The sequence below is a fragment of the Nelusetta ayraudi genome, unplaced genomic scaffold, assembly GCF_046127955.1.
Source record: "Nelusetta ayraudi isolate G7.1 ecotype Tasmania unplaced genomic scaffold, CSIRO-AGI_Nayr_v1 ptg000004l, whole genome shotgun sequence".
NCBI lineage: Eukaryota > Metazoa > Chordata > Actinopteri > Tetraodontiformes > Monacanthidae > Nelusetta > Nelusetta ayraudi.
In genome coordinates this window covers 9,450,921-9,477,591 of record NW_027466054.1, presented here as the reverse complement: position 1 = coordinate 9,477,591, position 26,671 = coordinate 9,450,921, and the positions used below count along the sequence as shown (strand labels likewise).

The 26,671-nt window shown below is 45.6% G+C and overlaps 1 protein-coding gene across 8 annotated transcripts; it reads right to left on the bottom strand.

Moving 5' to 3' along the window:
* Nucleotides 1-1,474: 1,474 nt before the first annotated feature.
* Nucleotides 1,475-25,895, bottom strand: fhip1aa (FHF complex subunit HOOK interacting protein 1Aa). 8 transcript variants are annotated; one of them, XR_012927635.1, is made up of 15 exons: nucleotides 25,692-25,895; nucleotides 17,446-17,503; nucleotides 14,602-14,824; nucleotides 10,268-10,939; nucleotides 8,805-8,963; nucleotides 8,614-8,700; nucleotides 7,813-7,980; nucleotides 7,154-7,233; nucleotides 6,768-6,961; nucleotides 4,813-5,820; nucleotides 4,547-4,725; nucleotides 3,855-3,975; nucleotides 2,510-3,205; nucleotides 2,339-2,381; nucleotides 1,475-2,146 (listed from the first exon to the last, which is right to left on the bottom strand). XR_012927635.1 is itself a non-coding variant. In XM_076033221.1 (14 exons), exons 5-14 carry the CDS (start codon nucleotides 10,790-10,792, stop codon nucleotides 3,015-3,017), a joined length of 2,712 nt encoding a protein of 903 aa, XP_075889336.1. In that variant the 5' UTR covers nucleotides 10,793-10,939; nucleotides 11,311-11,374; nucleotides 14,602-14,824; nucleotides 17,446-17,503; nucleotides 25,692-25,895; the 3' UTR covers nucleotides 1,475-3,014. The 8 variants fall into 8 exon arrangements, 5 of the variants coding, with proteins under 5 accessions (XP_075889336.1, XP_075889328.1, XP_075889301.1 ...); XR_012927632.1 differs by having other exon boundaries at nucleotides 2,339-3,205; XR_012927634.1 differs by having other exon boundaries at nucleotides 1,475-2,381.
* Nucleotides 25,896-26,671: the final 776 nt, after the last annotated feature.

Genomic DNA, 26,671 nt, shown 5'->3' with positions numbered 1-26,671 from the left:
GTTTTTTGGCAGTTCATCCTGAAATAACCCCTGAATTTCCTGCAGAGTAAATTGGAAGTGACTTTGTGACAGATCCAACCAACGTCAGAGGTTTATTAAGGATCCATGACAGACATCTGGCCAGTTCAACAACCATAGAGCCCCCTCTAGCGGTTGAGTGACACTGTCCTTTTGTGTCTTTCGCATTATTATAAAAGATAAATTATAGCAGATCTTTATTGTATAGAAACTTTTTCAGTCCTCCAGCACAATTTGTCCTCTAGTGGAACCTCATAAATACTAAGGGATTTCAAATAGACTTTAATGTTGTTTTGATATTTACCGGCCCCATCCAGTTGATTCTTCACTCTCCTCACCCCAGGCTGTGTTTAACTTTCGACACCCCGTTTTAAAGTGTAGCCTGCTGCGTACCTTCCATAAATGCAAATGGGGGTCCTGAGTCCTTTAGTTTGGATTGTATACATAATGGCTCGCTTTATTCCCAATGGCCCAAAAAATATAAAAACTGGTCGGCACCTCGGGTGGTGTCCTCCGCAGTTGCTAACTGGTCGCGGCTGTCTGTCCAGAAGGTGGCGTTAGCAGGAGCGCACACTCACGGTGGAGTTTGGGTGAATCTCCCAGGTAGCCATAGGAACTCTGAACTTCCAGGTTGGCTCAGGGCGCCTTTCAAGTTGGCATACGTCCGGGCGAAGATTGTGGGGTTAGCTGGGTTAGCTGAAAGCCACTCGCATCCCGTCCACCGCTACTTGACCACTCGCTAGGCTAACGAGTGGCTCTCTTGAGTTACAGTCCGATACACGTCGGGCAGACGTTCTAGTTTGTAACTCCCATTTATAGGTCCTCGTAGATTAACTTTCTGAGCCTTAGTCGCAAATTTTTTTTCCTCCACAGCTGCGGACGTCATCACCACGCTCCCTCATTACCTGCACACCTGGGCACACCTGGGCACATCCCCACCACCATCTTCTCCTTCCTCTTCTTCTTCTCTCCCTTATATGCGTACACACGCATACCAATTGATAACAAAACCTAAATAGACTTTTTCCAAATTAGATGAAATAACACACAGGCCATTTAAAAAAATTTAACATTCATTATTTTTAACTCAAGAAATAAACATACATTTGAACATTTTAAATCTTTTGTACCCAATTTATTTAAATTTTCATCTGAGCTACATTGTCTCTTAAAAAAGGGGGGAGGGGGCAAATAATCGTAGTGCTTGGAAGTTTTTAGTCTGTTTACCTGTGACCACTCAAATGTTTGTATAAATTTCAGTTGATCACAATTTAAGAATATACACATTAACTTACCTGACCTAATTTCTTAGGTCATGCAAAGGAATAACATGATGTTCTCAGTCACGTTTTACTTGATCTTTGTTCAACTTCATTGTCTTTGAAAATGAATGGAGCATGCAAGATCTCTCTCTTGATTATGAAGAAGATCTGTGTCTAAAAAAAGTCAACAAATGTTAAACATTACAGAATTTATTGACCAAACACACTTAAGGGAGAACAAAAACAAACATTTCTGATTTGAAACAACAGTTGCTTTTTTCTTTTCTTTTGTCTGTATGTGTACACGTATTAGCCAGATTATGACGTGGCTAATTAAAAAATATATGATTTTGTAGGATTACAATATTCACTTACCTTTGCATCTCCCATTTTACTTCTAATGTTCTTTGTTTGTTTGTAATCAAGTAATATTAGTTTTATGAAGCAGCCAACAATTTGAGTTTGGATCTTTTCATACAGTTTTGTGTTGTACAAATACAGTATGAATTAGAATACAAAAATATGACAAATCACCATCAGAAATTGTGATATTCAGGTTAGAATAGGTACAAAGCTACAAATCAGGCACTGATTTACTTTTTGTGCAACATGTCTGGACTAAAATAAAGGCCACATCAAGCTGTTTGCCCTTGGTAACTTACAATAAGAGATTTTTTTCAATAGATACAGAAATATGAATTATGACAAATGAAAAAAAACAACCCCAAACAATCCCCAACTGAAGTGACAAACCAAAAATGTCCAGTCTCCAGTACACCCTTGTGGAAAACATATTGCAATAGAAACTCTCATGAAAGCATAAATACCCCTTCCCAAGTGTGAACATGTCCAAAGCTCAAAAACACCTAAAAAAAAAAAACAAACATTCTTGATTTGCATAGAGTTCTGTCATAAGGACGTCTTTCTCAGCACTATTTTGTGCAAAGTTACTCAATTTAAGGCAAATTAAATACAGATGTCTTGTTTTGGTGATTTGTGAGAGACTGAGAAACAAATTCAAGAAAAAAAACGAGTGCAGAGTGGAAAAATGTACTCACCTAAAGATTGTCGCTTAAAGAACCGAACAGAACCGACCACTTTCTAAAGAAAAAGAAAAGTCTCCTGAGGTACCGTCAAGACATATCAGAAACATATTAAATTGAATGTACAAACATACAGACTTTTTTTTTTTGCAGTGTGTAAAGTTTCAAGACAAAGCTGCAATTTACACAAGAAGTTTGGATGAGCGACGCCTTCTTCCAGTCAGCTACATCAGCTTTCCGCAAGTGACACCCGCTGCGGTGACAGCAGCAGAGGCGTCGTGCTGAGCTTAAGTCTTAAAACCCTGTGAAAGAGAGGCGGCGACGTTTCAGAAAGGCCACTGAGTGTTTGACAGATCCACGGCTGAACAGCCAGCGTGAGACATTCAGAAAGAAGGCGGAACCCTGACGTGCGCTGCTTTTCTTTAAAACCACCACTTTGCAGTCTTTGGTCGGTGAACTTGGAGCTTGCTCTCTTCCTGGACAGGGGAACAATGGCTGAAGGGGAGCATCTTTGAATTATCAAGTGAAAAACTAAAACTCTGACAGAAAAGCTTTAAAATCGATTATCTTCGCTGGGAAACAAAAAATAAATACTCTATAACAGTAATAAAATATTTTTTTGTGGATTTGAAAGTTCTCTTGCGGTTTGTCCAGATAAACTGAGCGATGAAGGCGTCACCAAAGGCCTCAGTCACTCCTCCATTGGAATGTAGGACAGGATGGAGTGCTCCTGGGCGATGGCAGCCAGTTCTTTGAGGAACTCGGTGAAGAGGACGGCGGCAAAGACTTCTGTCCGGTCCAGAGAGATGGCTTTGGGTTTGGGCGGAGGAGAACTCTGCAGAATCCTCCCGGTCTCTCCGAGGACAGCGAGCCGGCTCTTGTCTGAGGACACAAATTAAGACAATATGTGAATCCAGGGCAAGTTACATTTCTGTTTAGAAGAAGCCAAACCCCCTCATCTTCAGAAAAAATGGAGCATACACAAGATTACACATTATTTAAAATATTCCCTTTAAATTTCCCATCTAAGAAAACACTTGTTCTTATCTTTCTGCAAACATTTTTTTTTTTTGGTAGTGTGTACAACCCTTAAAAACAGCGGGAGTCGAGTTCAAACAGCAGCTCAAAGCCAAAGGATTTAGTTGTAGCATGACGGCGAAGACACAACATGGCGAAATCAAGAGGAATTTATTCCCGGTCCCAACAGGAGCTCAATCGCAGCGGATAATGAACCCCCGCTTGACGTTTTGAACTCTGTTGGCTGTTTTTTTTTTTTCCCACAGAGTCAGAGAAAGTGAGCGTTGCAGTTTTTAAAATATACTTTTAAAATTAATGAGAAGTGTGCATTACAAGCCTCATCGTTAAAAAATATCTGGCAAACATGAACTTTGAAAGTTTAGAACTTGGCGAATGTTCGCAGCTTGCAACTTTTGAAAGTGGAACTCCTCCTCTGTCATAGATCTACACTATCAAGATATCAATAGATAAAGATATTTTTCATCATTATGATTCTTTTAGATTCCAACATTACCTGCTGCTATGAAGGTGGTCTCCCTGGCCAGCAGCCAGTGTTGGGCAGCAGTGATCATTTCAGGGAAGTCTGCTCTGGAGGCAGCCAGGTGTTCTATCTGCTGCTTCACGGTGGCCAGTACCTGCAGGGAGACGGAGGTGGGGGGCACTTAATCAACACTTCTTTCTGCAGCCCTTACGCTAATGTAGGTGACTATATATGAATCCAAATAGAACCGAGATTCTCAGCTTGAATGTAACGACCCAGAAAAGACATTTTTTATCTCAGATTTACGGCACGTATCCATCTGGCGAAGAGCCCAGAGAAAGCGTTTGGAAAGTGGAGGCAAAACCTGGAAGGAACGTGGGCAATCATTTTTTTCACAGCCAACCGAGCCATTCGTTTATCTCCTTCTTCTTATTCTTCCTCTTACTGTGCGGTTTAAGGGGCAGCTAGCTGCTATCACCGTGACTAAAAAGGACGCTGATTGGCTGCCGCATGCCAACCCAGAAAAGTGTTAAATTGGAGCTTTTCAACGCAGCTTGGCTGTATTTCTGACTGGATATCTGAGCTACACTGCAAGGTTGAAGAGGAAGAAGAAGAAAAAAACCAATGCCTCTTTCTTGACTGTAAACATGCCTCAGGCTTAGAGGAGCAGACAGCAGACAGCCGGCGCGCCCTCACAAGTTCAGCAGCAGACGGGTCTTTGTTACCTGGTAGAGGGAGCGCACGGTGGGCTGGAAAACCAGGTTGGTGTTGAGGAGGAAGGAGCGCATCAGGGGCTGGGGGTAGGCGGCCAGCTGGGCCAGGATGCCCGTCAGCAGCAGATTGACGTGGAGCGGGTTGGACAGCATGTTCTCCATGCGAGACAGCAGCACGCTCACGAAGGGGCCTGCAGGGAGGAGAGCCGTTTTCTTTACAACCCAGACCCTGTGATTCATTTTTTATTTTTCTCCCTCTCACGCTAACTGAAACTCACCTGTGAAAGGCACCGAATGTCCTCTGCTGGCGTTCCCGCCAAGGAACTTCCCGAAAGGCGAGTGCACTTTCTCCGACTCCGGCGTCTCTGCGGAGAAGGAGGTGAAATCCATCTCGTCTTCCTGCGCCTCCTCCTTCTCTTCCTCCACCTCCATCTCCGCCTCCTCCTCCACCCTGCCCGCGCTGGTCTTCTTTGACTCTCCGCTGCCCCCTCTGGCCGACTTGGCTCCTGACTGGCTATCCAGCGTGCGGATGAGCTCCTCGTACTGGGCCAGCAGGTCCTCCCCGATGCCGGCGGCCGTGTTGCTCTGGGGGTTGCTGACCTTGCAGTCTGCCTGCCCTTTGACCTTCGACTCTAGACTTCTGTGGGACGCTGGGAGGTTGAGTCCATTCTTCGGGCTCTGGGCGTTCCCGGCCTCGGCCCGGCTCGGCTTAGCCTGAGCCTGGCCGCCGTCTCTGCTGTCCTTCTTGGCCACGAGGTCGTACACCATGACGTCGTCCTGGAAGTCGTTCTCCTCTACGTACAGTCCTTTGACCAGCATGATGGCCGTCTTCCTCATCTCCTGGATGTGCCTGGGGGGCTCGGCGGGAGCCTGCGGCAGCGGCGGCGGCTTGCTCTCTTCCTGTCCGTCCGTCTGCACGGGGCACGCGTCGTAGCTGTCGTCCCACTCCAGCTCCAACTGCTGGACGGAGGGCGGCTCAGCGCCGGGCGGCTGCCGCGGGTGAGGGTGCGACGCCAGCGGCCGGGGGTGTCTCCTGGCAGCCGCCTGGGTCTGCTGGCTCTTCACGCCCGGCTCCTCGAGGACACCGGTTGGCTGGTATTTCTCCGGGGGCGGGTCTTCGCCGTCGTACAGCGCCGACCAGACCCTACAGGCCCGGAGGCAGCCGCTGATACACAGGCGGGCGTCGTAGAGGTAGTGGAGGTAGCTGACGTCCAGGTAGATCTCTGAGCCGATGGTGCAGGAGTTCCCCGAGTCGTCGCCCTCCCCTCCGAGGGCCTGGCTCGTCCCTGGGAACAGGTGGGGAAAGATTAGAGGTGGCAGTCGACGTGGCTCTCACACTCACAATGCAGAGGCAATGAGTCAGAGACTGCAGGCAGGGCGAAGTGATGCAGCACAGTAATATTCATAATTCCCCGATATATACCGTAGATATATTCAAATATTCCTGCTACATTCCAGGCAAATGCTGACTGAAAATTTTGTAGAATGAATCTATACAAAGATTTTTGTTTAGCTTTCTCCACCATGCTGCATTAAATATTTCCGTGCGCTCGTTAGCAAGGTCGTAAGCACGCCACGCACACGCCGGCTGGGCCGACCAACAGTGAGTCAGGTCTGGAAGCGGAGTTATTGCCTCACAGACACTTTGAGAGCAGCGGAAAGAGAGAGCTTCTGTCTGTGACGACTACAGATGCAGCTGGAAAACAGTTGGAAGCGTTGTTTCATTTTGATCTGCTGCACATTTGGAGATGTACTCTGCAGCCTGAGAGCGCATCATTCAAACCTCCAGGCTGTATAGTCTGCTAAAACATGATGCAAAGTCATCTGCGCAAGCATCCTATTTCCATCTGCAGTGTTTGTTGAACTAATTACAAGTTTACTTAAGGGAATAATTTCAGAAAAAAAAAACAGAAGGGCATAAATGTGCAAAAATCAATTGTCCAATTGTTTTCAGATTCCAGGTTTTAATGCATTTACAGGGGCGGTATTAGGGATTATCATCAGTAGCGTGTGATAATGCCTCTGCTTTGATGTTCCGCTGCAGTATCCACTGCTTTACAGTCTGTACAATCAAATTAGCATTGCTGTTTTTTCCTTCCCACCATCTCATAAAGTGCTGCTGTTACTTTACTCAGATCTAAAAGGAGACTAACAGACTCTGTTACATGTAAAAAAGTAGTCAGGCTGCAGCATGTTTCGTCTACGGATTTTTTCCCACCCCTCCCCCTGGCACCTGCGCCGCCAGGGGTCTCCGGCCCCTTGGAGAAGAGGATGGAGTCCAGCTGGCGGAGAGGCGGGGGGCTGCGATCCGGAGAGCAGCAGGACGGCGTTAATGCCAGGATCTTGGACGCTGACGCCGAGTAGAAGTCCCTCTCCCTCACCACGCGCCTCTGACTCAACATCATGTGATTACAGGGGATCAGGTACCTGTGAAGACAGAGGGGAACAGATCCGGTTAGGAGAGACCAGGGCATGAGGAGGAGGAGGAGGAAGAGGAGTGAGCAGGCACATGGAACGCCAAGTCTCAGTGGTACGTGTGTGTGTGTGTGTGTGTGTGTGTGTGTGTGTGTGTGTGTGTGTGTGTGTGTGTGTGTGTGTGTGTGCGTGCACGCCACTCACCTCAATACGAGCTGCAGCATCACGTCTTCACAGTATAAGCCAATGAGTGTGCGGAATAGTGCCAGGGACACGTTGCCCAACTGAGGAGAAATTCAAAAGGACACATTACAGCTACTGCTAATAAGATTCAGTGGGTCACATGTGAGGCCCAGTGTGAGATTTAGCAGCATCTAGTGGTGATAAACCATACTGCACAACTCACTGGAGCCAACATTTTTCTCATCTTTTCTCGCTGTTGCCTTGCCAGCAGGAAGAGGTTTGATGAGATGTGTGGAGTTTGCATGTTCTCTCTGTGTCTATGTGGTTCTATACAGGTACTCTGACATGCACATGAGACAAACTGAGAACTTTAAATTGACCGTAAATTTGAGTGTGAATGGCTGTTTGTCTTTGTGGCACCGTGATGCACGGTTGAATCCGCATATAAATTGCAATGTGTCATTTGGTTCGAGTTTGAATATGTAATGAAAAACAAAAATGTTGTTTTTCACTAATGCAACAGGAGGCAGCTATTTGAGGAACACACACAGAGAGACGGGAAGAGAAAGTCACTTAGTTAGGCCGCAAATTTGGGGGAGCAAAAACAAATATTCAAAGATGCAAAATGTGTCATGTTTGCAATTAACATGTGATGCGTGTTCATTGCCTTCGGCCTCTACCTGGAAGGGCGTGTTAATTCGGCTGACTAGCGTGTCTAAGATGTGCACGCTCTCGTGCTGGTGGAGGAGGATGAAGGAGAGGAAGGTCTGCAGCAGAGCCGGCTCGGTCACGCTCCTCAGGAAGAGGTCGAGGTACGCCGTGGTGGTCATCACCTCCTCCAGGGTGAGCTTCACAGAGAGGAGGGAGGACAGAGTGGGTGGTCACAATGTGGAGCTGGTTTTGGTCCAATTACAGCGCAGCATATACATTCTTGAGTACGTTTATTAGATTACAGCCCTTTGGCTCTCAAGCCTACAAAGAATCTTGATGAATTGCTAATGTGGAAAATCGTCTGTGAGGTTTTGGGGAATGTAATGATCTCCAGAATGGACAGAGAAGTAGAAACACTGAACTGAATCAGATCTGCAGAGTTTTTGAAGAACGGGATGCAGACATTAAAAGACCTGGAGCAGCTACAACGTCGAGCTAGCGGTTAACCGTTGTTCCAAGGATTTATGCTGCAACTTAAACACAAGCCAAAAGGCTGAACTGATCCCCTGAGATTTCATTACTGGTTATACAGTAATGATATTTATGTCTCATGTACAGACACAGTCAATGCGTGCCACGCAATATTTAAAAAAAACAAAAACATTTATGAATCAAAGAGAAGGAAGTCTGACGAGTTATTTAGAACAATGGCTTGAATTTGAGAGAAGCAGGAGTCAAAATTCCAGCTTCTCCCAGAACTCTGTAAACTCTGTACACTTGTCCACATGTCACAACAGGAGGTTCAGGGCAGGAGACACTAGAACTAGAACCTTGTGGAGAGCAGGAGCAAGCACAGGCACGAGGAACCCATTGTAGATGTAGCCGACGAGCTGGTCTCTGATGTCAGGATGCGCCACCTGCAAACAGGAAGGTAGACATCAGCCGTCAGTCAAGCCATCAGTTGCACCAGCAGATATACAAACGCTGCGTATCACTCAAGCACATTATTTGTTTGTTTAACCTGTATGACAGCGTTGCAGAACTCCAGGGAGTTGAGGAACTGGACCAGGGCCGGCATCCACAACCAGTCCTCCCTGTGCAGGCAGTGCCACTCCTCACTGGGAACCTCCAGCTTGGTGGGCAGGGACGAGTACAGGCCGCTCAGCCCTGTGGCCAGCACCTGCACAGGGGCAAAGTTTCAACATCAGTTATACGAGATAAGGCCATTACATTCATACAATTCATTGTTTTATTGATTTCTGATCTTTGCGACTGCGGGTCGAAGTATTTACGACTCCTGCAAAGTCAACATCGGCGCTTTAAACTCTAATGAGGTTCGAGTGCAGAAAGTTCAGGAAGTCAAGAAGTCCACTGTGTGTTCAAGGCTACATCTTTGCAGGTTTAGTTTGTTAAAATGCATGAGAATGGGCTCAGCCACAGCCAACTCAAGTAGAGAAAAAATGATCCTCTTTTAGCTGAAGCAGAAAATAACTTTCACACCGCATGATTGACTTCTCCTCTGCCCTTTTGAGACAAACGTGCCCGGAATGGTCAGACAACTTTGCACAAGAAGAGAAGAGAGAGCAACTGCAGAGGGCCACAATTCACTTTTAATGGGATTGATTTTTAATGATTAGAGAGCCTTAAAGTTTGAAGCGTTTTTAAAACCTGCTGTTGTGTAGTTCCAAACTCTTTCTCTGTAGCGCTTTCACCACGGCAGGAATCCTCTGAGGCAAACTGTCAAATCCCGCTTTCATTTTCACGAAACAGACTTGCAGCAAAGTCTCGCTGCTTTGCATCAATCAGACGCTGTGATGCGACGCAGACGTGAATGCAGAGTTCTGCAGATCCTCCTCCCCGCCTGGCGCCGCTTGGCAGCAACGCCAGCACCTCCTGCTGCTTGCCGTTCAAAGTTCAAGAGGTTTCGTGGCTACGCATCGAGCGATAAGAGCGGCGGCACTAATTAACGCATTTACTTCTTCCCACATTGGATTCCGGTATTAATGGCGGCGCTTTACGGCGCAGTCACTTAAAACCACAAAAGAAATCAGAGGCACTGTGGTCTGACTCAAGTGTTTGATGAGCACATCGTTACTGTGCACGTGCATTCTCTCTGCAGAAACAGCGCTGTAGCGTGCCGGCAGAACCAATTAAAACGAAACTGCTGTTGCATCAAAACCTGCTGAGGTTTTTTTTGTTTTGCTTTTTTTAAAAAGCCGTTGAGCTCCAGGCCGTATTTAGCCCGGGATTAGTTTGCAACCTGGATCTTCCAAAGGCCTGACATTTGTGACGCTCGTTCCAAGAGGTGTTTCACCTGTAGCGGAGCGGCTGCATCTTTTCACTTGAAACGCTTGATGACGAAGAGTTACATTCAAGAGAACAGGAATGTATAAATCCGGAGAAGATTTTTGAGAAGACCCCCCCCTCCGTCACACACACACAACTAGCTAGCAAAGTCCAATGCAGTTGGTGAGGAGGACTGACCGGACAGAAGTAGGTGTTCTCCGCCACGTGTTTGGCGACGCGCTGGTTCTCTGCCGACAGCGACATGATGAGCAACAGCGCGTCCCTGGCCTGCTGGCCCACAATGCCCTCCCTGTGGATGAAGGGGATAAGCAGGGAGAAGATGAGGAAGTTGGTGGCTCCCTGATCCTCACTGGTGTGGAAAAACAACTCCAGGATGGAGGGGTCCCTAGCCAGGACGCAGCACAGCTGGTTGAGCAGCAGCACCAGCTCGGCCTCCACCGGCGGCGCGGCCGTCCCTGAGCAGGACGACAGCAGCATCATGAGCGGCCGCAGGACGGGCTTGTGGTGCAGCAGCGGCTGTCGCGCCTGACCCACCAGCATCTCGTACAACTTCAGCTGCTCCAGCTTCATGTCGTCGGTGAACTGCCTGCGCAGGCTCCACACAAACAGCCGCTCCATCACGTTCTCCATCACCACAAACTCCAGGATGGGGCCCATGGCGCCCGCCTGGCCGCTCTCCTCCTCGATCAGCAGGAAGAGCATGTGCTCCACGTAATTCTGCACCGCGTTGGCCTCATCGCCTGGGATGGGCGTGAATCGGCCTGAGCTGGCGCTTAGGTTGAGGACACTTAAGGGGTTTGAGGTGGAGCTGCTGCGGAGGGGGTCGTGTTTTTCTAGAATCTTCACCACCTGCAACACAAACACAAGAGGTACATGAAACTTAACCACAACTGGTTTACTATGCAAGAACTGCAAGGTTAACAAAGTGTTAAGTATTTATTTCTGAGCTGTCTTTGAGAGGACTGAAATCCAGACATCAGCAAAACTAAACCTCTGAAACCTATCTTAAAAAAATAAATAAATATAAATAAAAATAAAGCTTACATTGCTTAAGTAAATACAACTAGTTTAATGCAATACATCTCAATGATCCAGCTGCATTGGAAGGAAGTGACATACAAACAGTGGTGGAAGAAAGTTTTTGGACACCTCATTCATCTGCGATGTACTGTATTAGACTAAGAATCAGTCTTAAGTCTCTCTGTGCAGTTTACATTTACCTACATGCTGCATGTGCACTGTTCGGTCCTACTCAGAACTGGATGCTTCAGCAAGATGACGTCCCTTTGCAACACATCCAGAGCACAAGAGTAGAATACCACAAGAATTTCTATTTTAATTTTGTCAAATCAACAATAACCAACAAAATAATTTCCATTTGTTTATGTGTCTCTGATGCAGCCAAACCTTTTGAAAGAGGAAAACACATACACTCTGGCAAACATTTAATGACAATAATCGAGAGTGAGTAACGTTTTAAGGCTGTCCAGAAACCTTTTTCCATTACAGTATCATGGGCCAAAAGATCACAGGGTAATGTTTAAAAGGTCAGAGCACCCCACCTTAAAAATGATGTGAATTTGAGGCATAGAAAAAAAAAAAAGTCTGCAGTACGCCGCTGTGGTGTCTTAATGTGTGAAGGGAGTTTTTTCTCAAAGTCATGTGACAGAGGACAGCTCATCCTCTCTTTTTGCGGGCTTTCCTCACCCAATAAACAGCACAGCTCCTTGTAGCAGCTTTTCCACTGGGAAAATCCATTTAATTGCTGGGTTGTATGAGTACAAACCCGCTGAATCCATTTTTATTCACGTTGGCACAGGTGTGAGTAATGCCATAATCCGCCGCACCGCACGGAGAATCTTATATGGCGCTGCTTGTGTCGGGGTGTGAAACAAACTGGAAGTGCAAGAAGTGGAATCCTTCCTGCCCCACTTCCAGGTAGGAGAAGACGGCGTACACAGACCGGCCCGTATTGACTCCGTCTGGTGGAGAGAAACGGTCCTTTGTGTGCGCAGTCCCTCCCTTGTGTGTCCACTGCGTAGAAACCCAATAATGGGTCCAGTGTCCCCTCGGCCTGCTACTGCTGCCATGACAATCACTGGCTGTGCAATAGAGATCCAGCCGTGTCTCATGGAAACACGAGAACAGGTTTTGTAATCGCTGTCTGAGCCGGACGGGCCTGTTTGGCTCGGAAGACTGAGGCATCGCTCGCATTCAGACTCCCAGGTTGGGAATCAGACCGTCGGCCTTCTGGCTGAGCCACGGAATGGAACCGTGAAGCGACCGTGAAGAGCCCCAGTGACCACTGTCTGATGTTTCCCAGCTGGTGGGTCGACAGTTTCGCTTTGTGTCTCACAGCAAACACCACGTCACGCCTGCAGAGCTGCAGATAAGATGCATGTGGACATTAGTCTCCCCAGCCAGTAAAAAGAGGCATGGCTTCCAACACAGGTACTTACAAACACGTTCCTCCACTTTCATTGTGAAAAATTAAAGTCAAGCGCGTTCATATCAAGATAGAGATTAACCCGGCGTGGAAATGGGACGTCGCAGCAGGAGCGAAACTGCCAGTTAGCCTGAAGCTAAACAAGCTTTAATCCAGAGCTGAGCTTTTTCCTAATTTTTTTTTTTTTTTTGCTGTGATTATGTGGGAGTGACGTTTAGAAAAAAAAGATGATGTAGATTAGGAGTTCAAACATGAGACCTGACTTTATGTTAATTCCGGTCGGAGATCACAAAGAGTCGCTCTGCCATCCTGTCAAAGCAGTCTGTCCAGTCCCGCTGACCTACTATCACTGCTTTGTTTGTATTCAAAACACTCAGCACACCAACCTGATGCGAAATCAACACCCGAATCAGCTGCAGGCATCGCTGAGCTACACAGGACTCAGTCGCACTGACTGTAAACTGTCCACGCTGACTGGGTCTCACCTTAATACACCTTTAGCCCTGTTATTGTGATCACTGCTCAGTTCTCCTCCACAGCTGAGCTTCAAGCATCGTTGAACACTACTGAAAGATGAGTAACCATCTACCATCTTTTCTAAGTAAAACATGCTAATTTCACAACAAGCCAAGTGGAGCTGTTCAAACTTCAAAACAGTGCATGAAATTTTTCCCACTTTGGCTGAAAAAAAAGTTTGGTTTAAAAGTTTATTTTCCCCCTTAGTGGTTTAATTTCTGAACTAAAGTGTATGCTGCTGACCTCAGATGACTGGATTTATATTAATTAGAAAGTTCTTTAAGTACCAAGTTGTTGAATGCACATAATGCATATTAAAAGGTTAATCAATCAAAGAATGTAATAATACCAAGAGTGCATTAAATTCCCAGGCCTTCTGTCTGAATGACAGAGTTAATCCCCTCAGGCGTAATAATGAATGGCCAGTTCATTAGTTCATTAGAGGCCAGTGGGGTTGGGTGGAAGACGCTGTGAGCTCCGTCACTGTCAGAGGTGACCAGACTCCACAAGGAGAGCGCAGACATGAAAGCTGCAGCGGACACGACTTAAATCTCCTCAAGGTCTGGCCAGCGTCACTCTCGGGTCTGAGTGAGTGTTTGTTCTCTCTGTGGGAGGAGAAGGACTCGCTGGCTTCCAGGAACCACGAGGGGTGGACGGGGACACAGACTGCCGCTGAGAGCCAAGAGTCGGAGGCTAGAAGGGCACCGCAGCCCTGCTGCTGCTGCTGCTGCTGCTGCTGCTGCTGCTGCTGCTGTTGCTGCTGCTCAGACTCCACACTGGACTGGACGCTTTCAGGGCGGGACAGGTTCAACAGAATTTATGTCCATGTGGTGGTTAGAGTGGTGGTGCCAAGACGGCGGTCAGGCTTTCTCATCTGGTCAACAAGTTTGCACGCTTTTTATAGAAATATATCAGACAGTTGAGAAAACAATATTTCAGACTCTTAACAGGTCGCAAGAGTCTGAGCCTGAGAATTTCACAGGTTAGCTTGAGGCCTGGAGGGGATGTTCAGAGCCAGGCAGTTGATCAGCAAAGTGGATTCTAATGTCTTGGTTTGTTTTGTTCCTAAGATCCTAAGATTCTAAGATTCCTAGTGTTTCAAATCACACTCCTCTGTATTGCCCACTGATTTTTAATAGTGTCCACTCGCAGACTAACACACTGCAAGCTGTGGTGGTGGCACATATCAGGTGTTAATGTTGTCGTTTGAGTTGTTTTTTGTGTGATACAATGCCATTCTAACCCCCCTTTCATACTGAAGAAAAAATACGTTGAGGCGACACTGCTGCACAACATAATAAGTGTGCCACTTTGAAGCGGAAGTTTGCTACTAGAAACCCAACAGCAGTTGTGACCATGTGGCATCTCTTCAGTTTGGATTTTTTTCCCCAAAAGAGATGCAAATGGCATCATTATGAATCTGTTTTTTTTTTTTAATGATATATGGACCATCAGTAAAATATTCAAACTAGAAATACAGTTCATGTAAAAAGCAGCCGACTTAAAGCAGACTGAGAATTGAAAGAGAAAGAACTCTGAGGTGTTTCACCTGCGCCCAGTGATTCTTGAAAACAATCATGCAGGTCTCTGGATCCACCCCCTTCAGGACCAGAGGCTGCCCGTCTCTGCTTCCATTGGCAACCATGGAGGCCATCGCGGTGAACGGGTCGTGCGTGGGTTAGACCATGTCATGAGGTGCGGGGGGGAAGGACGTTTCGGAGCGCTCGGTGGGTGCGACCACAGCCACAGGATGGAGGGTGAAGACGGAGGACCTGAGGACGCAGAAAGGAACACATGATCACACAGGGGGCGGGGAAAATATGACGGAATATCGACTGGAGCGGCGCTGCACGGACGAAGAAAGCTGCTCTCGGCAGCTATGACAGGCATGCAGGAGAGAGAACAATAACAGAGTCAGGCGACTCTGAGGAGGAGAGAAGGAGACACAACTATGCACTCTGGACTTCGGACCAAGCTGCCAAACTGCCAAACTGCTCTCCTGAATACCTCAGGACTGGAGCGGATTCTTGCAGGGCTCCTTAGTATCACTCTCATTACAGAACCATCCTCTGACACCAACAGGCCAACAGCAACAGTGTGTGAATAATTTCCATGCTGCCTAGCCTTGTTTTTTCTGTCCCCAATTTCAAAAAAATCTTTTGGCATTTGATATTTTAAATTTGAAGTACCATAAGACTGAAATAACTTAACAGTTACTGGCTGATATCAGATCAATTTCATCTTCAACCGTGTTCTTGTTCATGTTTTTGTTGAAACTACAGTAACTCCGTTTTTTTTTTTTATTGGTTGGATTTATTATTTGCCATTTTCTCAGTCTCAGATTTAGCCCTCGTGGCCTTCTCATGGTTATTGCTTTGATGTCCTCTTGATGTTAACTGATTTTTACTCATGGTTTTATTTGTTTCTTTCTTTCTTTTGTTTGTGTTGTATTAACTTATGTGTTGTCGAGTTAACGTTTGTAAATTGATATCTTGTTTGTTTATACGTATGGACCCCCCCCTTATTTCCAATAAGCGAAGGCGAGTGGAAGCTCCTTGGATGAGACTTCAGTTCAGGACGTTGGCTGTGGGAGACAATTTGACGTCTGCATAGCTTACGACTGCATGTCGTCCATGTAAAATATGTTTCTGCTTTAGCTGAAAATAGCCCAGGGGCAGCTTTGCAAGCTGTTCCAGCTCACACTGGCTCAGTGGAAATCTGGAAGATGCCAACTTTTTTTTTTCCCCCCACAAAGGAAGAAATTTGTTGTTTTCCTTGGAGACGACGCTTCTGGAAAGACTGATTCAGGCAAACAGGAGGGAGGTTTTTGTTTGGCCACACGGAGGACAGAAAGAGGATGGGATATCCTGCCATCCTGGACAAGGTGATAGGTAGAATAGAATAGAATAAGTTCATTAAGCCCCCAAAGGGGAAATGCAAGTGTTGCAGGATACAGGATACAATCAAGACTCACAATGGGTCATAGCAGGTCCGCATGTACAATATTGTCAATAAATACAATAAATCTGCTGTGCAGTTTGATGACTCATGGTTGAGCATGCAGGGCGTATTTCTCCTTCTTTGCTTACAAATTTACAAATCGAGGTGCTCGACGAGAATCGTTTCTCAAACCTCTGCCAGAACACTTCACCAGGCCGCTGCCAGGCTAGCTGTTGCTGCTGCTCCGCTCTATGTCATTTATTTTTTCTTTATTTATTTTTTCTAAATAAACATAATAAACACCAGCAGCTGTAGTGTGGTGGAATGAAGTAGTTTAGAAGCTTGCATGAACAATAAATAACTGCAAATCAAACAAATGCCTCAAAGTTTGACCAGAGCAAGCTAGCACTTGCTAATTAGCAGGCCTGTGATCCACCAAAAGAAGATGATGGAGTTGTTGCACTGTTTACAGATATTATACCTCCAACTAAAGACAAAGCTATTTTGATTCGTCATCAAAAAACTATCAACATGTTTTTGGACCAATGTGTTTGAATGATGAGCTCATTATTCAAGCCATCATTCATGCACATATAGTTGCGGACAAGGAAAGAAAACGCTAGTAAAGTGACTGAATGAGATTCATTGTGTCTTCATAAGATATATGCGATTATTTGCATTTATCATTTATAACAGACACTTGACTATTCATCTTCAAAGATGACATCTAAAATAGTCACGTATCTATAATCATATATATACAGTAACTAGTAAAGTGAATCTGGCAAAACATTTTAGTAAGTCCGACCAAAAAAAAAAAATGCAGACTTGCAAAAATTCAGTATGAAGTGAGATTCCAATAGCTAATTCTTCGAACAGATGTTTAAAGTTGACCTGCCAACCGACTGCCAACAAAAGAGGGGCCTCGCCAGCAGCCTGTGTATCGCTAAAAACTACATCAAAAGCAACCTTTGGCTGTTGCATAAAACACACAATCAGTTATTGCTGTTTGTGTGTGTGTGTGTGTGTGTGTGTGTGTGTGTGTGTGTGTGTGTGTGTGTGTCTGTGTGTGTGTGTGTGTGTGTGTGTGAGGGGACGGGGGGGTAAAACAGGTGGCAATATCGTGCCACAATAACAACCACAGTTAAAACCTCCAGACCCCGCCCTTAAAGTGCCTCACAGCCAATCAGAGCGCAGCCCCCTCCCTTGATTCCTCTCGGTTTTAGTAGCGCAGAAACACGCCGGCCAACCAGCGGGACGTTCGGGCGTCAACACGGCACACATTCAAAACTTTCACCATCTGCTTTCAGTTAGGAGGAGTGTCGGCTGCCTGAAATCTCCAGGAGGAATGTGAGAGCAACACTGTGTCAAAGACTCAGTGAGCCGCGCGGGTGCGTGTGTGTGTGTGTGTGTGTGTGTGCGTGTGTGTGCGTGCGTGTGTGGGGCTCCTTACCTTCGCTGGACCATCTTTAGCAGGCGCAGATCGCAGACAAGAACTTTAAGCTTGCTCACTGTTGTCAAAGAAAGAGGGGGAAAAAATAAAAGGGCGAGCATGAGAGAGAGTTGAGGAGGCAAGACGTCAAAGCAGCGGCAGGAAGTGTGCGACCGTGTGAGAGGCCAGGCGTGGTGGGAAGTGACTGGACATGAGTAAGCTGCTCGGAGCGTAACTTGGATGGAGATGAGGAGGAGGAGAAGCATGGGTAGGAGGAGGAGGAGGAGAAGGAGGTTACATGGAGGGAGGGAGGGGAGAACAGCAGAGGGAGGGAGTTAAAAAACAAGCTGTAATGAGAGAGAATTTCTGTGACTTATTCACTGAAAAACAGAATATTTTGACTGATTGCAGCCCAGCCTGCTCCTTTAATTGAAGGAGTGACATTAGGAGCGTCCCGATGAAGTGGTGTGGGCAGCGGCATCACGTGTGGGAGGTGCCATCCTCACCAACCCTGCCACCACTTCCACCCGTGGGAAACACACCGACCGGTCTTCACAGAGACCTCAGGTACACTCCCGACTCTGTAATCCCTCAACAGATTACCCGTCTGTAATCTGCCCGTGATGTTTAGGCCTTTTTTAGAGGGCCTTTTTTTAAAGTGTGGGCTCCTCGGCAAACGTGCAATCTGCGCTGCGAGCGTGATGTCACGTCGACACGGCGGCTGCGACGGAGGCGTGCACAGTTGAGTCATCCGGACGAATCTTTCTGCTGCCCTGAAGCTTTTTTGAGGGGCATTTTTCAGTCCAGTGTTGGTTTCATTAAAGTGTATACACCAGATGAGCTCATAAGATAAGGGATTACCTTGTGACGCATTGGCCTCAACACAGCTGACTAATAATCAAATATAAACCATGTTAATTATTCAATTTTTATTCAGTCAATTACTGCTCCGTTTTCTATGACGTGCCAATGTACAGTGATCAATAAAGCTAGAATCGTATCTAAAAATGTGATTGGTATTCCTTTGAAAACAAAAAAGCAACTAATTGTCCTTTAAATTATGTGATCCGGCTCACTGGTCTTCAGGGTGAAGTCAGAAATTATTCAAGCATAACATTCAACCAATAAACATATTTTTTCGCTCTGGAATGCTAGTAAATAATTGTAATTCAACACACTTAATCAAGTTTTACATTTTTATTTTTTTTGTAAAACAGTAAATTATAACAATGTTAATTATATGTTTTAGTATTAAAAACACCATTTGAGCTAAAGTCTCTGGTGTAACAAATTATAGAAACCCTTAAAAATACATTTTTAAGAACCCCCCCGAGAAAAAGTGAATTAGTCATTTAAATCATCAGTATTTCAATAAGTCAAGCTCACTACAACAAACACATGCCTGGAGGAGGCAACAGCGGACAGGCTGCAGTTATGGTAACACACCTGTCATGGATCATTAGCAGAGCATGACCAGAAAATAGCGACAGCATCTGCATTTAGACCTGTTCCATATAAATCTCTCGTCACACTGTTTCTCATTTTAATCAGCCGCTGAGAACATAAAGTTCTGTCTTAATGACGACTGGCTGCTGCTCCAGACAGACTTGGAAGCCTTGCAACATTTTTTTGATTTGATTTGAAGACCCCGATAGCAGACTACACAAATGATTAGAGTCATTATTTTTCTGCTGCATTGCTGACAACTGCAGCTGGAAGGAAAGGAAAAGTGACTTCCAAACAGCGGCACTTTTGCTGCTAATAAAACTGTGGAGGACGTCTGTTTCCACTTTGAGTCTCTGCTACTCTTCTGGTAAGTTCTGCAGAATGAAGAATGCTGAAGGGACGTTTTAAAACATAACTTAAATGAGGTTGCTGTTGTTTTCTCTAGTTTAATAAGTGAGGCTGCTACAGTCCCACAGTCCTTAACAATCATTGGCAATTGAGTGCAATGATTTCCAACACGGAAACGATTTGAATGCTAATAAACTAGCCAAGGCGGAAACATTTGGTGAGCATGAGTTTAGGGACCAGAAAAAAGATCTGAGATCTGCAGTGAGGGATGCAGGACAACACGGATCTTCGCTTGTTATTCCTGGAAAACGTGCTTGTCAGAGAAGGCTCATCAAACTCTGTGCTCCCGACACAGAAGGACGGCCCACAGATGACACACTCTGCTTGCTCAAAATAGCCAGAAGTGCAGGCGAAGTCTGAAACGTGATGAGCAGAGCGCACGCCAAAATATAGGTTGTTAAAAATACATCTTTAGTGCACGCTAGATCTGAATCATTTTCTGGAAAATCCAAATTGTGCCCAACTGCTGCTGGTCTCATGTGCCACACAGACCTTCCTGATTTGGAAAATTTCAGTTCTGCAATTATGGCAATTTGATAATTACGCATATTTGTTGCTTCGACTTGTCTGCAGTCAGTTGCCACCAACATAGAAGACGCATTTCTGGCAGCGTCCAACTGCTCTCTTTGTTTCACGTGGTTAATTCTTAAACCCATTTGTTGCATGTTGAAAGTTTACGTCGCACCTTCATTAAAAAAAAAAAAACTGGATCATCTTTAGACAGAGCGGCAAATTGTGACATGCATCAATTAAATTTGCCACTGAGAATAAACTCTTCTAGAATTGCTGGGGAGAGCAATTCGTAATTCAATTTTCCTATTGTAAGTAAGCTTGACGTCAAAGGCTCCTTTCATAATCTGAAAAGTAAATGGAATTGTCGTTTGTTAATAATTGTTTTTAGATAAAGGGAACAAAACAACAAGTAGATTGTTAAAGTTTAGAATTTCGAGAACAGAAGAAACCTCTGTGCTGAAACTCTATAGCCATGTTGCTTAACGCTGATATGAACAGCTGAGGCCCTGGAAAAGTAGGTGGAAGAGCCTCCAGGGATGTCGCAGCAGGGGAGGAGGGACAGTTTCTTCCTCTTCCTCACTCCTAAGGTAAGCACCAGGGCAGTGACAACATGAGCACCAGCCGTGTTTCACTTCCGGTGGTACAACAGACACACAAAAGTACAAAAAGACACCAGGCTAACGAGAGCAAACGCAGACCTAATGTTAAAAAGGAAAGAGGTTTACTTTTTCTTCCTGCCATCTCATTGGTTGTCATGCACACAGGTGCGGCTTAGACAAATAGCCCAGAGACAGGAGAACACGCCCTTTACTCAGCCTGAGGATCAGCTCTCACACTAACCAGGACAACACACACAGAAAAGTGGGGCTTTTAACAAAGATTTTGTCGAACAAGAGTAGATTCTATGCCAATGTGTTTTTATGATTTTTTTAAAGCGGGCTACAAAATTTATAGCCAAGGCAGCACAGTGACAGAAAGGCCCATTACTGTGACGGCAGCGGCTAAAATGTTCAGGAATGCAGGTAAAGCCCCTGCTGCCGGGGGACTGTTTATGACCCGCATTGTCCTCGTCCAATCAACAATCCACTCGGGAAGAAAAAGGCCGTCTATTTCCTTATCGCCGTGCCCATTATCGCGCTCAGCGGCCGGAGCCACCACAGCGATGGAGCATTTATCACTGGGAGAGACAGATCCAGGTTAAATCACGTCTGTTAAACGTAAACTAGGGCGCTCTTAAAGGATGGCACATGAATTGTTGCTATAAATCAGATTAGGGAGGAATGGACAGGCGGGTACTTTAGGTGTTCATAATGCCTCCGTTTTTACTATATGTTCAGTTAGCCTATCGAAGTAGAGGTGTGGTTACTGGCACCTCATTCAGGGGGGTAACCCCACTTTTCCACCAAGACAGCTGGGGCATACTCAAGCAACTCTGAATGCAGGATAAGCAGTAAAAGATGGATGGATGGACAGATGGATGGACGGATGGACTGACGGATGAATGGTGTTTCCATAAAGAGCTGCTCCTAGTATTAAAGAGGCAGCCACGACAGGCAGTTGGACCATTGATCTGTTTGGGTTTTCGATATTTATCCCGACAACACAGCAGCTAGAAGAAATATGGGAAGTCATGTAGGGAATCAGAATTAACATTTAAGTTGTTCTCAGTATGCTTCCTAATTAATAGCAAGTATTTTCTTTTTTGTGGGGGATTGAAAAGAGTTCCACATATTTGCCATCGAATTAAGTAGATATTTCCATATAAAGTATCCATACACAATCCCATCTGTTTCTAAGTAGCACAACACAGTGCTGACACGACAGGTGCCCACTGTGTCTGGCTTATGAGATAATGCTGTGATTATGTAAGCAGATCTGCACTGCAAGCCTGCGTCCGCCTGCACAAGGGCGGCTGGGCGTTGGCTGCCGTATCTGTCTGGAACTGGTTTCAAGGTGTTGCTGACGTCACGAGATCAGAATCACTTGAACGTTCACATACACACATACACAACACAGGTGAGTTACTCAGGTGTGGATAACAGAGCAAATAGTAGTCAAGAGTGAAGACAGACACCGGAGAGAAACGACACACTGATCCAGACGCTGTTATTTCAGAGGTGCTTCAGTGTGTTCCACAGTCAGGATCAAAGACATGTGGACAACTTCATATGTGCTTCAACTTCTTCCTGTTGTCAAGAGAGAACACAAAGAAAGTCTCTGCATTATGGACAAGGACAGATGCAGCGGCCTCCTGCTTGCTGATGCTGCTAACCCGTGTACGCGGCAGCCTCATTATCCCTCTATTGACTTTTCCTCAACACCCACGGAACAAGACACAGTTTCAAATAAAGGAGACAAGTCAAAGGCGCATTGCAGTCTGCCGTTTGATTACAAAAACTGCTATTCTTTATATGTGCGACAGCGTGTCCTAAAAACACAGTGATGTGCTGACATGAGGGTCCAAAAGAAGCACGTACTGGATTATCTGAGTGAAATATTGAAATATAGTTGCTGGAATTGTTGTTGACAGTGAAAAGCACCTCTGACAAACCACATATTTAATCAGGCACCACTGGAATATTCAACCTATAGGAAGGCACCTAATTTACATCAAAGTGTTGGATCACCCTTGAACTTAATCGCACATCTTCTGACAAAGCAACAATTACAGTAAAGCTGAATTTGTGATTAGATTAAAAGTAACTGCAGTAATCTGAAACTATAGTTGCCCCCCCCAACGCTGTTAGCTTCACATTCCTCTGCCCGTTATCTCCTGAACCTCACAGGCCCGCAGTAATTACCACATTGTATGGGGCACAATGAGGGCGGGTGACATCATTCCTACTTTGATGTGGGTATGAGGCCGCATCCCAACACTTACAAAAGGCCTCAGTCGGTGATAAGAGTGCGCTTAGCGTGGGCATATCCTATCTCTGCTCCTGCCACTTCCTGTCTGGCTTCTTTGCCTCACATGCTGAGATTAAAAATGAAAAAAAAAAGTTTGCATGTGGGGCTGATGATAAACCTCTGTGAAGTGCTTATTGAAAAAAAAAACAGAGAAAAAAGCGTCAGTACTCCAGAGTTGTAACCAACCACTGAAGGAACCACTAAAAGTCCTTCAAAAAGAGGACATTTATGTCACAGCTCAAAGAATGTACTGAATTCCAGCGTACCAGTCTGGTCTGTTTGTGTTTCAAATATTTACTTTGCTATGTCAACTATTTAACAGCGTTGTAATTGACTTTAGAACAAGTTCATCTCAGACATCTCAGCAGTAGAGCAATGCGATGCAAATGTATTAAATTTAGACAAGGGCATGTTTGCTTCTGAACACTGTCTTCTGCCGCAATAATGTTCAGCTCCATGTCTGTGGCTGCCTCTGCCAAGAAGGAGGAGAAACGTCGCACTTCATAAACACAAGATCTGCTGTCAGTTCACCTCATTCTTCAACAACAGAGTAGAGGTAGTTCAACCCGAGTCAGTTCTGCTTACAATACTGGCTAGCTGACAAGTGGGTCACAATCACAGATGCTAACGTACATCCCCCACATGCAACCGTCCAAGAATAAGTCAACCTTTCTGTTTTCAAAAACTTCAAGAGATGCTATATTGATGACAATGTTGTTTTCTTACTTTTGGTTATTAAGAAAACAGCAGCTTTTGCAGGAAGTTAAACTCTTTTTCAAACAAATCTCTGAACTCCTGCTGGTTTTTGCCATTCCAAAGACTTCTTGTTGCCTGTTGCTTCCGAGGGTCAACATGAGGCTAATCTGAAGCACGAGACGAAGCTCAGCCAGTTCCATCTGTGCAAAGAAACAGAAACAAACACACAACCACCTGCCAGTGTGTGACAACTGCACCCGTTGCAAGAATGTGCAAGCCGTCCATTTATTTTGCTTAAGCGGCAATACTGAACATTTAGTAGAGCTGTGAACAGGCCAGGTGAAGCAAATGCAACCGTCATCTTGTGAAACATAGAACTCATGACTCAGGACTGCACTTAATCACATTAGTGTAAACATTCTTCACATTCGGGCTGCGACCCAAATCCACATCGATCCTGCTTGAAAAAATGAAAGAAAAGGTCTGAGAACCGAACTGAGCCAAACATGACTTGAGTCCCCTCTGAAGGTAATCAGATGTAATCGCTCACATGACTGATCCACATTCCTTGCATTCCCCGTCGCCTGCCACAAACATGAACACTCTGAAGTGGAGGCTGTCCCTGCTTTTCTGTTTCCTGATGCAAGTCGTTTTTTAGAGATAGATAGATAGATAGATAGATAGATAGATAGATCGATAGATAGATAGATAGATAGATAGATAACAGCTCCTTATTAAAGAGAACTATCGACAACACAAACATTGACATACCCTCTCCTGCTACAATCCTAAAAATACTTATTTCACATAGTTTACTTTTACAAAGACCTTTGACTTCAATATAACACCTTTTCCCAAATCTCTCCACTGGCCTCAAAGTAGCTCCATGACAGAGCAGACAAGAGACTCTGTGGCTTTGAAGAACTTCCTCTAAGACCATCACACTAACCACAGCAAACCACAATAGATGGCAACATGCAGACAAGTGGTGAGGACACTTCTCCTAATAAAGAAGTACATGACACAACAAATAACAACTGTGTGCTGAAGTAAGTTCTAACTCGATCATGGCCTAATCCACTTAGGTTCATACATAGGCCTAAAGAGAATGGTGCGGGTATTGTTTTAGGTCTTCATTTTCCGCACAGAGAATTTATTCCTCTCACATGGATCCAATTTATATGTGAGGCCAAATGAAAAACTCTGATTTGGCAGGCGGACGAGAACGCCTGCAAAGCAATGACACCGACACAGGAGAGGCAGCCATGAAACATTGATGATGTTTGTTTGCAGGTAACCAAACACCAGCTGCATCCAGCCTCACCTCCCTCCCACAAGACACCTGAGTTCAAAGCTCATGAGAACAGAGGGGGGTGAGGTGAGGGAGGAGTTGCAGCAGAGAGACTGCCCCTCACACACCCGTGTAAAGGCTGTAAAATTACTCAGTCAGCAATTGCCGACAACTGCACGTGGAACTGCCCAACGCTGCTGTCGGCGCTGCAAGATTGCACAAGTGCAAACACACGACGACGGTGTTATTAGAAGGAGGCTTCTTTATTGGCGTTGGTTACAAAATAGCAAACTTGTAGAACAGGGTGGGTCTACTTTGTCTCAAAGTTGAGCATGTCAAGGTACCGTCGTTGCTCAGGTCCCACCTTGTTTTTCCTTGCTGATGTTTAAAGTTCACAGATGATGCAAAATGTCAGTGTTTACCAAAACCAATGTGTCTCCAGTCAGCCAGTGAATTCCCCTGATGTGACAAAAGTTAATCATGCACCTCCACTTTTCAGGAAGTGTATGCTTAAACATCCCCTTCTAGAAATCAGCCCTTGGTGATGTCACACAGAGCATTAATAAATCACTAGTAGGTCTCCCAGCTAGTGAAAACACCCGCACCCAGACCTTAGTTCCGCCCTTCTAAAGCCAGCCTGTCACACTCTGTTTTGGTTCCCCTGCCAAGAAAGTTAACACAACGCTAAAACTGGGCGGTTTGTGCTATAAACTGATGACTAAATGCAGTTTTGTGAAAAGCTGCAGACAGACCAAACAAATAACTGAACACGAGTATAAACATGAAACCCGTAAATAGGAATCCCCCAATCAGACCAACGGTCCCCCTGGACCCACCTCAACCCGCAGATGTCACTCACAGACCGCGCAGCTGTCACGGTGGGCAAAACGCGCACACGCGAGCCGACAACAGCAGACATGTCAGTCACGTTACACTTCGAAACACACACAGTTTGACGTCCAGCTGCAAAGAAGAACGACAGCCGTCCTTCTGTTCTCTGTCTTACCGTCGGAAGGATCCTCCGCTCGGACGGAAAGTGCGAGCGGCGGCAGTTTGACGTTCACCGTCGCTCAGCCCGTCTTCAACCACCGAGTTACTCCGGGTCAAAACCCTACAAGTTTTCGGTTCCTCTGGAAACCCCCAAACACAGTGCGGTCCGAGCGGGCTGCTTAACCTGGTCGGCGGGGCGTACACGTAAAGTGAACCTACTCTAATCCCGGTTGGAAGCTCCTCCCACTGAAGTACAGTACCCCACCTCCCCCACACCCACACCCACCCCGGGGTTTGTTATGTTCTCCAGACCCCGCCGTCGTTAAGGGAATTAGGACATGGCCACAATAATAATACAGTGTAAAACAAATTTTCAGGTCGAAACTTTAGATTGTTTGAGGATTCAATAGAACTCTCGCCTCGCAGAAAATTCTAGCAATATTTTCAGGCAATTCCACCTTTTCTAAGGGGACATTTGACAGAGAGTCTATGCATACAGCTACTCAAGTGGCACCGGTCAGACATCAAAATCAAAGTAAGAAATTAAACTGTGTGTGTGTGTGTGTGTGTGTGTGTGTGTGTGTGTGTGTGTGTGTGTGTGTGTGTGTGTGTGTGTGTGTGTGTGTGTGTGTGTGTGTCGCCATCTGGTGGAGGCATGAACATGGTGCGTGTACTGCGAAGGAAAGAAAGGAAGAAGCTTTCTCCTCCCTCTCCGAACTCACAACATTCCTCTTATCTGTACACCGAAAATACACAAACAAGTATATACGGCCTTTGCAAAAACAACTGTGTCAGTGACCAACTTTCAAAGCCCTACGTAATAGTCACTTTCCTCGTAAAGTCTGCCTGGCAAAAAAAAAAAGAAAGCAAGAAAAAGAAAAAGTCCACTTACAGGCAGACCTACAGTGACATCTAGTGGTTGAAAAGGGCGAAAGCGTTTATCACCCTTCGATTGTTGAAAGTTCTAGTTAGTTAGTTAGTGAGTGAGTTAGTTAG